Source organism: Mangifera indica, chromosome 9 (genome assembly GCF_011075055.1).
Source record: "Mangifera indica cultivar Alphonso chromosome 9, CATAS_Mindica_2.1, whole genome shotgun sequence".
Taxonomy (NCBI): Eukaryota; Viridiplantae; Streptophyta; class Magnoliopsida; order Sapindales; family Anacardiaceae; genus Mangifera; species Mangifera indica.
This window is the reverse complement of record NC_058145.1, coordinates 1018764-1031475: the sequence shown is the minus strand read 5'-3', so window position 1 is coordinate 1031475 and position 12712 is coordinate 1018764. Positions and strand designations below refer to the sequence as shown.

The 12712-nt window shown below is 33.2% G+C and overlaps 2 protein-coding genes across 2 annotated transcripts; both read right to left on the bottom strand.

Annotated features, from left to right (window-relative positions):
* On the bottom strand, positions 1-4550 carry LOC123225465 (BAHD acyltransferase BIA1-like). The gene is made up of 2 exons (XM_044649414.1): positions 4275-4550; positions 1-1510 (listed from the first exon to the last, which is right to left on the bottom strand). Exon 2 carries the CDS (start codon positions 1441-1443, stop codon positions 124-126), a length of 1320 nt encoding a protein of 439 aa, XP_044505349.1. The 5' UTR covers positions 1444-1510; positions 4275-4550; the 3' UTR covers positions 1-123.
* Positions 4551-8143: 3593 nt separating this feature from the next.
* LOC123225354 (UDP-glycosyltransferase 88B1-like) lies at positions 8144-9798 on the bottom strand. Its single transcript, XM_044649289.1, has one exon. The coding sequence runs from the start codon at positions 9715-9717 to the stop codon at positions 8287-8289; it is 1431 nt and encodes a 476-aa protein (XP_044505224.1). The 5' UTR covers positions 9718-9798; the 3' UTR covers positions 8144-8286.
* Between the last annotated feature and the right edge of the window lie 2914 nt (positions 9799-12712).

The following is a 12712-nucleotide window of genomic DNA, read 5'->3' as shown; positions in this document are numbered from 1 at the left end:
ATAACCAATTGGGTACTCAAATATGGGTGCATGTAGCATTATTCAAAATCAAATAGAATTACTAATCCATGTCAAGATCAACCAACAGCCAGAAATTAAGAAATTGCTAATTAATCTTCATTCCTAAAGACGTGAAACAAACCCTAAGTGATTTGGTACTGACAAGGCACTTGGATTGTAATCTGCAAATGCAAGCAGCTCTGGATCATGTTCAAACAAAGCCATGTCTTCTTGACACAAAGTCACCAACGCTTCTAACCCTAGGCCATCGCTGGTGGACACCAGCATAACCATATTATGCCTGTAATTTGGAACGCTCACCCATAACGGTCGTCCCCATCCATAATCTATTTCGTATGCAGGAAATCTACTAATATCTGAGAACATATAGAAATCTTTATGTTCATTTTCCACTTCGTTGCTTAACTCTTCTGGGTTTGTCAGACTTTTGTTCTTTAGAAGAATTTGAAGACCCTTTTTACGAAATTCTTCCTTTCCTTTCCTTAATTTTAAAACCAAGTCTTCTAAATCTAGCTTCTTGTCTTTTGTTTGAGCCAGAAAGTCCCCTATAATATTACCTGCTGCATAATTCGGCAATGGCGGCACCACCATTTTTCGTAAATTCATAGAGTGTGATGTTTGAGATACCCTTGGAAATCCCCGGTTGGCCCTAGCGGCGGTGGTTACACATTTCCAAATGAGCGCTGTTACAGCTTCTACACGGGTTGGTTTAGGGACATTTGCACTGGAAACTTTAGCCCTAAGGGCTGCAATCTTTGATTCATATAAAACAAACCTCTTGGTTACAAAATTAGAACCGATTACATCCATGTAAGGAGCCAAAGAATGATCAGGTGGAAAAAGCCCAGAAGCTGCAATGAATAGAGGAATCAACGCCTTATTAGACCCGCGAGAATTTGCACCCCAGCTAGTGAGGAAGAAACCTGTTGTATTTCCATCTGCCATTTTGTGTGAAAGGCAATTTCCAAGAGCAACTCCGCCACATTTGAAAAAAGTTGCTTGAACAAGAAGCAGCGGGCCTGTGCCAGCTTTTGGAGATTCAATCTCAGTCGGAAGGAATTTTCTTAAAAACTTTTGATCAGGTTTATGAAGAATATCAGATAAACAACAATCTGCATAAGCTTCAACGAATACAGCTCCATTGTCATTACATTCCACCGTCTTATGATCTTTAATGCGCCCAGCATATGGATAAAAGCTCGAGAGAGTCCGTGATAATGAAGTCTTCAAACGTTGAGATTTTTTTGCGGCATTATTAACATCCCCATTGCCCGTGTAGAAAAGAACCACAGCTGTGTATTCCACAGGCACAATTTGATCAAGAAGGGAGAGGTTAAAGTTTCTCAGATGATCGGGAGTTGGAGAAGATGGCTTGATCATTTCTGTGGTGCCCTTTATCTCCACCTCCAATGGCTTATCCATCTTAGAAATTTGCAATGGTTTGGCCTTGTCAATAAGACCGGCCAAATATAAATCTTTATTCCTAAACCTGCAGAGACAAAGAATATTTATATATATAAATGTTTTAAATTTAGAGCAACCCTTCAAAAAATGCTATCAGGCTTAATACAGAATTGTATTATAAATAGAGTTCGCGGATTTTTAAATATAGATTCTGCAAATGAAATGTAGACCATTTATATGTATAGGCACTTTCTTTTTTCATGCTCTGGTTATCTTTTTATTGCTTTCAATCTTAAAACGCATCCTGGAGTAAGTTCTTATCCTCCCTTAATTATGTCTGTTCGAAAAGAAAACACACCTTCTCCAATTTTGGAAATTCTTTTTATTTTCTTTTTATATTTTCTATTCTTTGTATGGACCTTATAATCTTTTTTATCTTCATATATTCTCTTGAAATATCATTAAGGGGAAATATACTATTACAAATTAAAATTTTTTCAACAAAAGGTTTTTTTTGATAACTGGAGACTTTGTCTATATTTGTTGAAAAGATAAACCCAAGACATGGTGACCGAATTCACAACTACTATATCGAATAAATCAAAGTTTTATAAACGTGACAGAGACTCTAATATAGACCTTTACCTTGAAAGTTCTAATATTCCATCAGTTTTACTAACCCTTGAGATCAATAAAGTTATTTTTTTGGTTAAGACTTAGGTTTATAATTAAAACTAAAAAAGATTTAAAAAGTATAGATCAAACCCCCTTATTCCTACTCGTTTCCTTCAACTTGCTTTCACTAGTCCGCTTCCTTCAACTCAATTCCTTTAGCATGTAGATGTGATGTTCACTTGAGTGAAATCACTAATTCTGAAATTTTATTTTTTTCGGTCACTGGAGTGAAATTTTATTCTGAAAGTGAAGGAAAATGAAAGCAATGAGCAGAGACAATGAGCAGCTATCTTAGGCTGTAACTTGTACTGATACAATAAAGGCCAAAAGATTTGTACCCACCCAAGGTTTGATATAATACAAGATCCTTTTACCAATTTTCAAAAACTCAAACACCCATTTATGAGTTAATTTTTGTTAAAAATATCTATTAAAGTTAGAAGTAAAATAATCATTTCATAAAAAATTTTATAAAATTAAAGTTTTATCATATTTTTTCCTCTAGGTTTAAAAATCTATCATTTTCACCCCACCTAAGTTTTGAAAAATAAACATTTCCCCCTAAGGGTTTGTTGTTTTGCTTGCCACTACTCTTTCGATGACTGGAGCCGACCAACAACCACGTTAGCACTCCTCACTCTCTTAGAAGATGACAAATCATTGGATTGAAGAAGAAACAAATTTGTGTATCACACAAATTTATTTCTTTTGATCGATTTGTGTGTCGATCAACATACATATCTACAAGAAGAAGACTTTATTTCTTGTTTTGGTTGATCTATATGTCGATTGAAAGAAACATATCTATGCGACACATAAATCTGTTTCTTCTTTAAGTCGGTGAATCATCGACCCATCTCTGATTGGCCGACAATTTGTTATTGTCCGAGAGAGGGAGGAGAGATGGTATGGTGGTTGGCCGGCTCCGACCACTAGAGGAGGAGGAGGAGCAAGGCAAAACAACAAAACCAAGGGGGAAAATGTTTATTTTTCAAACCTTAGGTGTGGGTGAAAATGATATTTTTTAAACCTAGAGGAAAATATGATAAAACTTTAATTTAAAAAAACATTTTGTTAAATAACGATTTTATTTATAACTCTAATTGATATTTTTAATAGAAATTGATTCATGGGTAGATTTTAGGATTTTGAAAGTTGGAGGATGAAACTTTGGAATTATATCAAACCTTGGGTGGAAACAAGTCTTTTGGCCCATATTAAATAGTCTCAACTGCCAAGTCCACCTCATTTAGATAAACGATTGATCATATATGGACATTGAAACCGAAACTTTAAAATTTGTTGATAGGGCATTAGAAAATGATGTTAAGTCTCTTCCATCCAAAACTTAACATAAAAGGTAAAGACTTTCCTTAGCATTTAGATAAAACAGCATCAGTCTGATACCATTCAAAGTAAACTTACACTCCCAAACCAAGGAGTAAAAGGATTGAAACCTTCTCTCAATTAGACCACTAGAGATAAGACTGAACTTAAACCGAGTCAAATTGACTTAAATTAGTGTTCTATTCAATACAAATTGAATTTGAGTTAAAGTTTTAATTTAATAGTTTATCTTAAATTCAATTTGAATTCTCCTCTGATGATATTGATTACCTGTCAAAAATACTATTTATTCCATCAGTGATAATATTTATTTGTTTGTAATATTATTTACTCCACCGATAACATTATTCATCCCGTTGACGACTTTTCAACAAGTAAACATAAATTTAGTTTAAATTTAATTTGAATTACCTATAATAGATTAAAATTAAACTCGAACCAACTCATATGCATGTTTGACTCAACTCAAATCTAACCCTAGGCCTATCTAGGGATCGGTAGAGTCGATGCTAGAATTACAAATACCAAAAGCTTCCCCTTTCTCGGATTATTCTTTTGTACCTTGGTCTCTGATGTACTAACATTAATATATGCAAGATTTTCCCTATCCAAGCTTCACAAACTACCTCTGCATCTCAAGAAAAGAGAAGAAAAATGAAGCCATGGTGAAGGTCTTGATACATACACTGAATAAAGATTAGAGAGATTGTGATGATGCCAATTCTTCCATAACATTCTTAGCACAAGCCCAACAAAGCAGAATACATAAACTCCATAACACAATCAAATAACTTTAACAGCAGAAAGAAAGAGCTCAAAATGATTACCTGATTAATGCAGTGTCACTGCCAAATGAGCTTCTTTTTGTTCCAAGTGTTGAAGTAAGTGCAACTATGATTCTGCAGAATCAAGAAACTTTCTTTTTTTCAGTACGAAATCAGCAATGGCCTTATCTGCGTGCAATCATGGTGTAAGCCCATATCAGTTTTGAGTGTTGATTGATTTGAATCGTTCATTCCTGATAAGATGTGGTGAAAGGGAACCTTACAATCAGGGTGATGACAGCATGTGGCTCCATTAACACCCTGGAGCTTCCCATTTTCACCATTCATCAAGGCTCTGACAGGTAGCCCACGTGAAATAACTAAAAGTCTTAAAATAATGACAAATGCCTGTGTTTTTTCACATGTTTGTTCTATATTTACTTTTTTACCTTACAACATTGTCGAAGAATTAATATTTTCCATGGGATTGATAAGTGTTGGCAGACATATGATTTAAAGTATAACGATTTTTTAGTGGATAATGAGTTGATAAGAGGATGGAAAGCAGTTATGGGGTGCCTAAGGGTAGCTTTAGTGACGAAAGATGATATGTTTATTGATGATTTTTATATAATTGACATGTACTTGTTTAGTATATTCATTGTGTTATGTAAGGATTATAAAATCGTACTAAACTGATGGATTGGACTGATCAAATTATAAATAAACATTTAAAACGGTTTTAATGCATAAAAAATAAATCATTTTCTTCAACTTTCCAGGCTAGGCGACAGCTAGACCGCCGGTGTAACGTCGATTCGCAGTCTAGTCTGGTTCAATGACTTAACTTGTCCATTAAAATTATGATTTATACACGTTTTCCACCGTTTTATGGTTGAAACTTTTTATAAACTAGTATTTATACACGTTTCCGACCGTCCCATAGCTCGCCGCCCAAGGTTAATAGATCGGTCGTTTTCTTCAGGGGTGGGAAAGCTTCCTTAACAGGTGGGAAGCCACCTCATATTACAACTTTTATATCATCATGCTTGAGTCAAAACATTAATTCTGCTACCACTAAAACTTATATAATTCTGTGTAATTCCGCATGATTATATAAATAATGTATGATAAATAGTATTATTTTAAATAGTATCATTATTCCGAGATCAGTGGCCTTGTGCTTGACATAAGTTTTAAAGATTTTATTTATGGTAAATAATATAGGGAAATTCATTAAAATATACACCAAATTTTTCATCTAATTTTTTTTGGTAAACTCGGAGTGATTTTATTTTTTAAGTAAATTTAATTTTTGTTTCAGTAATACTCTTTACCTTATTACTTCATATTTAGAATATTTTTTATTAGACAATTTTTTTCTCTAGTATCATTATATTGAATATACAAATTAATTTTTGTGTAATTGTTGATATTTACGAATGAAAAATATATTAATTTATGATGCAAAAGTTGATATTTACAAATCGTAACAAAATAATAAACAAAACTATACAGAGTGCGTGTGGGTGCGAAAGTGTGCATGTGGGTGTAAAAAGGAGCAAACGGGTGTGAAAAGATGTGTACAAATGCGAAAGTGTGCAAACAAATGCAAAAGAGTATGTGTAGATACAAAAGATTACAAATGAATCGGTGAAAGTACAAGTAAGTGCATGAGAACACATATAAATATGCACAATATATTTATATAAAAGAGATGCGAAGAAGTGCGAAGGGGTGCACACACTTCTTTGCACCCCTTATTTATATAATTTTTTTTTTACATATATATTATAATTAATATATATAATATAATATAAAATATATTATATATAAAAATATATATTATATTATATTTTACATATATATATATAAATAAAATCAGAGTGTAAAAATGTAAAGGGGTGCGTGCACACTTATATGCATTCTCATGCACCCGCTCACATCAACATGCACTTGTTTGCACCTGCAAGCATCCTCACACATCTGCTTACACTTTTTCATATCCGCTCGTATCCTTTCGTACCTATACACACCCTTTTATACCCAAGTGCATCATTTCACATCCGCTCACATCTTTTCACACTCGTGTGCACTCTTTCACACTAGTACGCACCATTTCACACTCACATGCACTTTGTGTAGTTATATTTATTATTTCGTTACGATTTGTAAATATCAACTTTTACATTAGAAATTAATCTATTTTTCATCCGTAAATATTAACAATTATACAAAAATTAATCTGTATACTCAATATGATGATACCAAAGAAAAAAATTGTCTAATAAAAACTATTTCGAATTTAAAGTAATAAAGTAAGGTATATTATTAGAATAAAAAATTAAATTTGTTTAAAAAAATAAAATCACTCCAAGTTTACCCAAAAAGGTTTAGACAAAATTTCGTACCTATTTTAATTAATTTCTTAAAAATTTAATTCTATATGATTGAATGATTATAATTCCTTAGTTATTAAATACAGTGATTATAATTCTACCACTGCATGACTATAAATTTATAATTAACTTTTATTGTAATTCTTCAAATCACGACCAAGTAAATTTTATTGCATGATTATAAATGTTTCACTTGTCATGAAAACAAGTTCTATCATTCTCTTCATAGGTTTTATAAATGTTCAATGCATAGAGGACATATAATCAGATCAAATTTTTTCATACTTTTATATAAAACTGAAATTTTGATTGGATTAGTTGATCAAAACCATCCAATCAATTTTACTAGAATTAGACCTTAAAATGATTTATGGATCGATCTAGTTATGAAAACCTTAGTGTTGGGGTAAATCAAAACATTTATACTTGTCTAGGTGCATCATGATTTTTAAGTTTTTAGCCAAAACTCTTTCTAAATTTGAATGATTATTATAACCAAGAAAAATTTAAGCAATAGATGATGGAAAAAATTTAGAAAGATATATCAGTAATATTCGGTCCATTAAAGATATTATTTGTTATCTCCGCAAAAATATAAATACCATTTATGGAAGTGTTGTTTATGGCTCATTTGAGTCATTTCTTTTATAAATTCATTCACTTTCTGCTGCATGTTCAAAACTAAATACGAAAATGGAGAGTTAGGCTTTGACTGGTAAATAATGACAGAGTCTTGAAGGGTCAAAGACTATATTATATTTTATTAATATTTAATATAAATTATAAGAAGACTATACTGTTTGATATGATAAAATGGTCTAACTTTCCGTGACAGAAATTAATATTAAATCAGTGACAGTGGTAGGCTTGGATTGTGGGACATGATATGGCTAACTTAAATGGAAGACAACCTGGGTGGAGTTGGTATTGTCTTTTAGAGTTCAGTTTCTACTGAAGAACCTCTGGAGCTGGTAGACCATAAACTAGATGACAATGAAGTAGTTGTTATGTACAAAAATTCAACTCATTTTCTGGCATTCTTTTCCACAAGAAACCATGATTGACGGTGTGTTTGGTCTTGCTATGACAAGATGGATTTGACACTTCCATCTAGTCATAGTTCTTCCTCTTAGATTATAAAACATCGTCTTAAAATCTGAATCAAATTTATAGACTCAGCCGATGATTTACAGTTCGATCATCCAGTTGCAGCGATTAAATCGTTATTGCTAGAATGATCATATTTCTACAGTTTAATCATCGGCTCACATATTAAATTGGTTAGTTCAACCGATTTAGATAAAATTAATAATTTATGGTTTAACTGTTAAATCATAGAGATGAAACCATTATTATTAAAATGATCTCATCTATACGGTCTAATCATCAAGTCATTAGGATTAGAGTGTTATGCCAAAATGGGCACATTTCTATATATAATTGATTAGGTATTAATTTTTTTAATTATAATTTTATGATTGTCAAACCATTAAATATAAATAACGTTTTAGATTTAATGATTAAATTAACAAATTTTTTTAAAAGATTATTTTGATATTTATTTAAATAATTTATCGATAGCTTAATAAAATAATTCTTTGATCCGAACATCGGTTCGACAGATTAACCTGACAGTAGACTCATTTCAAGAGGGTTCATCCACCACGTTGACTTAGTCATCCTTGTTTAAATGATTCGGCTAACTTGGCTAAGGCGACACGAGATGACCCACCGTCGCTGGTGGCCGCCGCAGCTCCCTCTTTCATTGCTTTGACCCGCTCTCTTACTGCTTTACCTTTGTCCCACTCCATCAATTCAGTGACTCGTTTCTCTAACTCGGCTGCACTCACCAACCCCTCCTCTGACGCCTTAACTGGCAAGGCTACCTTCATCTCCTCGACCAAGAAGGTTTGATTCATCTTTTGCTCTGCGTATAATGGCCAAGCCAACATAGGTACCCCAGCACACACCGCTTCCAGAACTGAGTTCCAACCACAGTGACTGACGAACCCGGCTACTGAGTCATGACTCAGTACAGCCACCTGTGGCGCCCATGATTTCACTACGTGTCCTCTATCTTTTGTCCTCTCCAAAAAGCCTTCCGGCAAGAAAGACTCTGTGCTTGGATCAGTTTCTGCTAACTTTTCCACTGTCTCATCGTTCGGCGGTGGAGTACGCACCACCCACAAAAACCTAATGCCGCTTCTTTCTAAACCGATTGCAATTTCTTTCAACTGCTTTGTAGAGAAAACTCCCATGCTTCCAAAACATAAAAACACTACGCTCTGACTCGGTTGATTGTCAAGCCAACTCAGGCACTCGTGTTTTTCTTTACCACAGCCGTCATTCTTTTCATTCACCACCGGGCCTATGAAATATACTGCTGGCATAGTGTCGTCTGGTGCACATTCTCCATTGGCTAGTGCTCTACAGGCTCTTTCTTCAAACAATTCAAACGAGTTTACTATTATCCCTGAAGATTTCGTCATGTTGAAGGCAGTTTCCACGAAGCATCGATACTCATAAGTCGTACGATCAAGCGTTATTTCTGGCATGTCTTTTGCTCTAATGGATGGTGAACCGGGGACTTCTAATTTCATGTCATCAAGATCTTTCAAGCTCTTGTTTAAGCTTCTATGAATCTTGGGGAAGTAAATCAAATATGAAAAGTTGTTTGCTCCAGAGGTGAAGTAATAATACGTTGAGATATTGAGACTTGACGAGACTTGGAACGAGGCATTGCAGAAGAAATCAATAACAAAGGCTTTGATATTTGAGCGCTTGGAAATAGCCAAGAGGGTTTCATAGAGATTAGGGTTGTTGAGTTGACCAAGCTGGTAAACTAGGGCTGGGAAATCCTTTGCAGAAAAGAAAGCGTTCTGAGGGAGAACGACGGATGGGAGGTGGTAGAAGGTGATGGAGGGTATGGCAGTGGATACGGTGGCTATATAGTCGTGAGTGGCAGCGGTTTCAAAGGGTGCCGTGGGGATAATGATGGAGATTGAGAAAGAAGGATGGTTGGAGAGAATAAGCTTGCCTAGCTCAACCATGGAGACTAGGTGGCCGCTTCCTGGACAGGGATATAGAACAATTGCGCCGTCCAACATCGTTTTAGTATTTGAATAGAAACTTGAATTTCAAGAGCAATATTATGTCGTTGTGCTCGTAATGCTTTGTAATTAGTCTGCTTAAATAGAGTTGTTTGGAGATTTCAAAGGATCAAGGTTAATAAAAGTAAAATATAGAAGGATTAATTAAGAAATAACAATAATATGTGAAACCTACTCATCCATACATGTCATTACAAGATTGAATATTATTTTATATTTAATTTAAAGTTATCCATTTATATAATAATATTGTATACATTTATATACTAAATTTCATAAAAAATCTTGTGTAAAGTTCTATAAAATTTATAGAAATATTTCTTATGTAAATAAGTCACTAACAAAAGATAAAATCAATATTAAAAGAGGAAGGATTTGTTGGAGTAGTGAATTCCTCAAAATTCAGTAACATTTGAAAAAATATAATGTATAATATTTTATATGTAGTTGTGTTTATTCATCGGAGTCTTTCAACCCAAGTCAAGCAGCCCTGAGTTTCCATGTATAAGATAAAATTCTTTATTGCTTAACTTGGACTTTTGTGAAGGCCATGATAGTACATTTTTCTGCAATTTTCCACAAAAAACTAAATGTGAGAAAAAGAAGTATTTACTTTACATTGACTTGGCCCATTCAATGTGTATCTTTGGAGAAGCATCAAATTGTCTTCTACTAGCATCGGCTTTGGGCATGGGAAAGGGGAAGAGACTTTTGTTAATTTTCTTAACCGCATTTCCTATCATTAGATGACCGCAAACCTTGGATCTTACATATTTTTTGCATACTAGTTGAAGCCATGACGTGTTTTGTCGTGTAAAAAAAAAATAGTGAGTTCTATTGGAATCTTCCTCCTTCTAGAAATTAGATTTGGGATTTTTTAATTTAAACAACTGTATTTTAGAAGACTTTGGGGTAATATTTTATAATATCTTTTATCACCAATCGAAAGTACGGAATTTTGAATCTCTGTACAACACTGTTATATCTATTATATGAGAAAAAATTAAACTGCAGCCAAATTGGACATGATGAAGTTTTTTAGGTAATCGACTTGTTATAAATAAAGCTGGAAGAATGGATGTCCTAAAGAGGATGCAGATGATTAGAGATCTCTAGTTAGAATATTTATGTTTTTAGGAGGGTTTCCTCATCTATCTATAGATATCTTTTGAAAGTTTATCCATGGATGCTTGTCCCTTCCTTTTGAATAATCTTTTATATTTCTAAGATGCGGAAGAAGTGTTACAGTTCTGTTATAATATTTACCCAAGATTTGTTGATTATTCAAGATTAACAGAAATAAGCAAAACAAATAAGCAACACAAGCGAATATTTAGTTTGGATTTCGTAAATAAAATCTTACATTTAAGGCAAAGGTGTTTCCTTTAGTCTAATTTACTAATACCAGTTTAGTTCAACCATACAATAAGAGTTCCCAAAATTAACAATGCAAAATTACAACAATAACTAAAACAGAAATGAGCAAAGGAAGACACGATCTTCTCACCAGATTGAGAAACTCATAACCAATGCAATCATAGCAAACACTAAAAAAAAAAACGTTATAACGATAGAAAAATTAGTTATTAAAAATTAATAGAGAAATGTATAATGAAATGAATCTACGTAGATAATGCATGAAAAGATGAATCAAACGGCAGTGCCATGTCTCATCACATAGGTTTTTTCTCCACTAATTAATCACTTAAAGAACCATCCACCAGAAACGTACCAACAAGTCCTGGTATGCTGCAAAATATTGTGGATATCTTGCCCTCGGTCCTCCAAAAGCTTCTTGCCAAGTATCTATTAGACTCAATATCTTCTCCTTGACGTGAAAGTCAGGCTACAATACAGAATCATGAGAACCATGAACAAACTTCGACAAAAAGAAATAAGTAAACCACAGAAACACAACAAAAACTACTCAAGAAACATTCTCACCTTTTTCTTTACTATTTTAACCATCTCATGAAGAACATCTCTCTCTGCCACATGCATATGGGCAATGTCCCCACGATTCTTCAAGATCGTTTCCAACAACAACAATGTAGCCACAAGAGTAAACTTAGATAAGTTTACCTTGTTAAAAATAAAAAGACATGAGAAGATAGACAATAACTTTCCATCAGACATAACAACTCATTTATACTCTATATTTGGATCAGAAAGGATATTTAAGGATTAAAAATTTTAAGCTGAAAGCCCAAGTATGCGTACACAATATGATCATTGATGGCAAATGGCATATATACCTTGTAGTTAAGTTCTTCAATCCTCTTATCATATCCCAAGCAGCTGAAACAATGAAGTGTTCCATATAAACATTTGTAATGATAAATGAGGAAAAACAACCGGTAATGTGTTAGGGTTTCAACAGAGCATCAAATTTACAAGCAAACACTATGAAAACATTTTCAACTTCTTATTCGCAAGATCGGCAACAATGTGTCAGGGTTTCGACAGAGCATCAAATTTAATCAATGTTCAACTTCACAAACATGTAACAAGCTGAAATTTCTAAAAAAAAAAAAGCATAAAATCCAAAAAAACCCACTCACTCATACGTGTCATCACATAATTAAATATTATTTTATCTTTAATTTAAAATTAGACAATTATGTGATGATATGTGTATACAAAAAATAGATACATATAGTTTTATTATTTCAAATTAACATATTAGTCATCCATGCACCATACTTCAAGTAAGTTTATAGACAAAATTCCATAGTCTTTTGTCATTATGGACACATGGGTACCTTTGTCATTCTGGTGTGGGTTTTTTTATCGTCTTCATTGTCCCTCTTTCATCATCGTCGTCTAGATTTGTTTTTGTTGCTATTGTAGGTTCTAAATTTTAAAATTTTAAAGTTTAAAAGAAAAACATAAATTTTTTAAAATTTAATTTTAAAAAAAATTTATTAATTGTCCAAACTAAGGGTTCAATTGGAATCCTTAGTTTGGTTAGTTTTCTTAACCGCATTTCCTA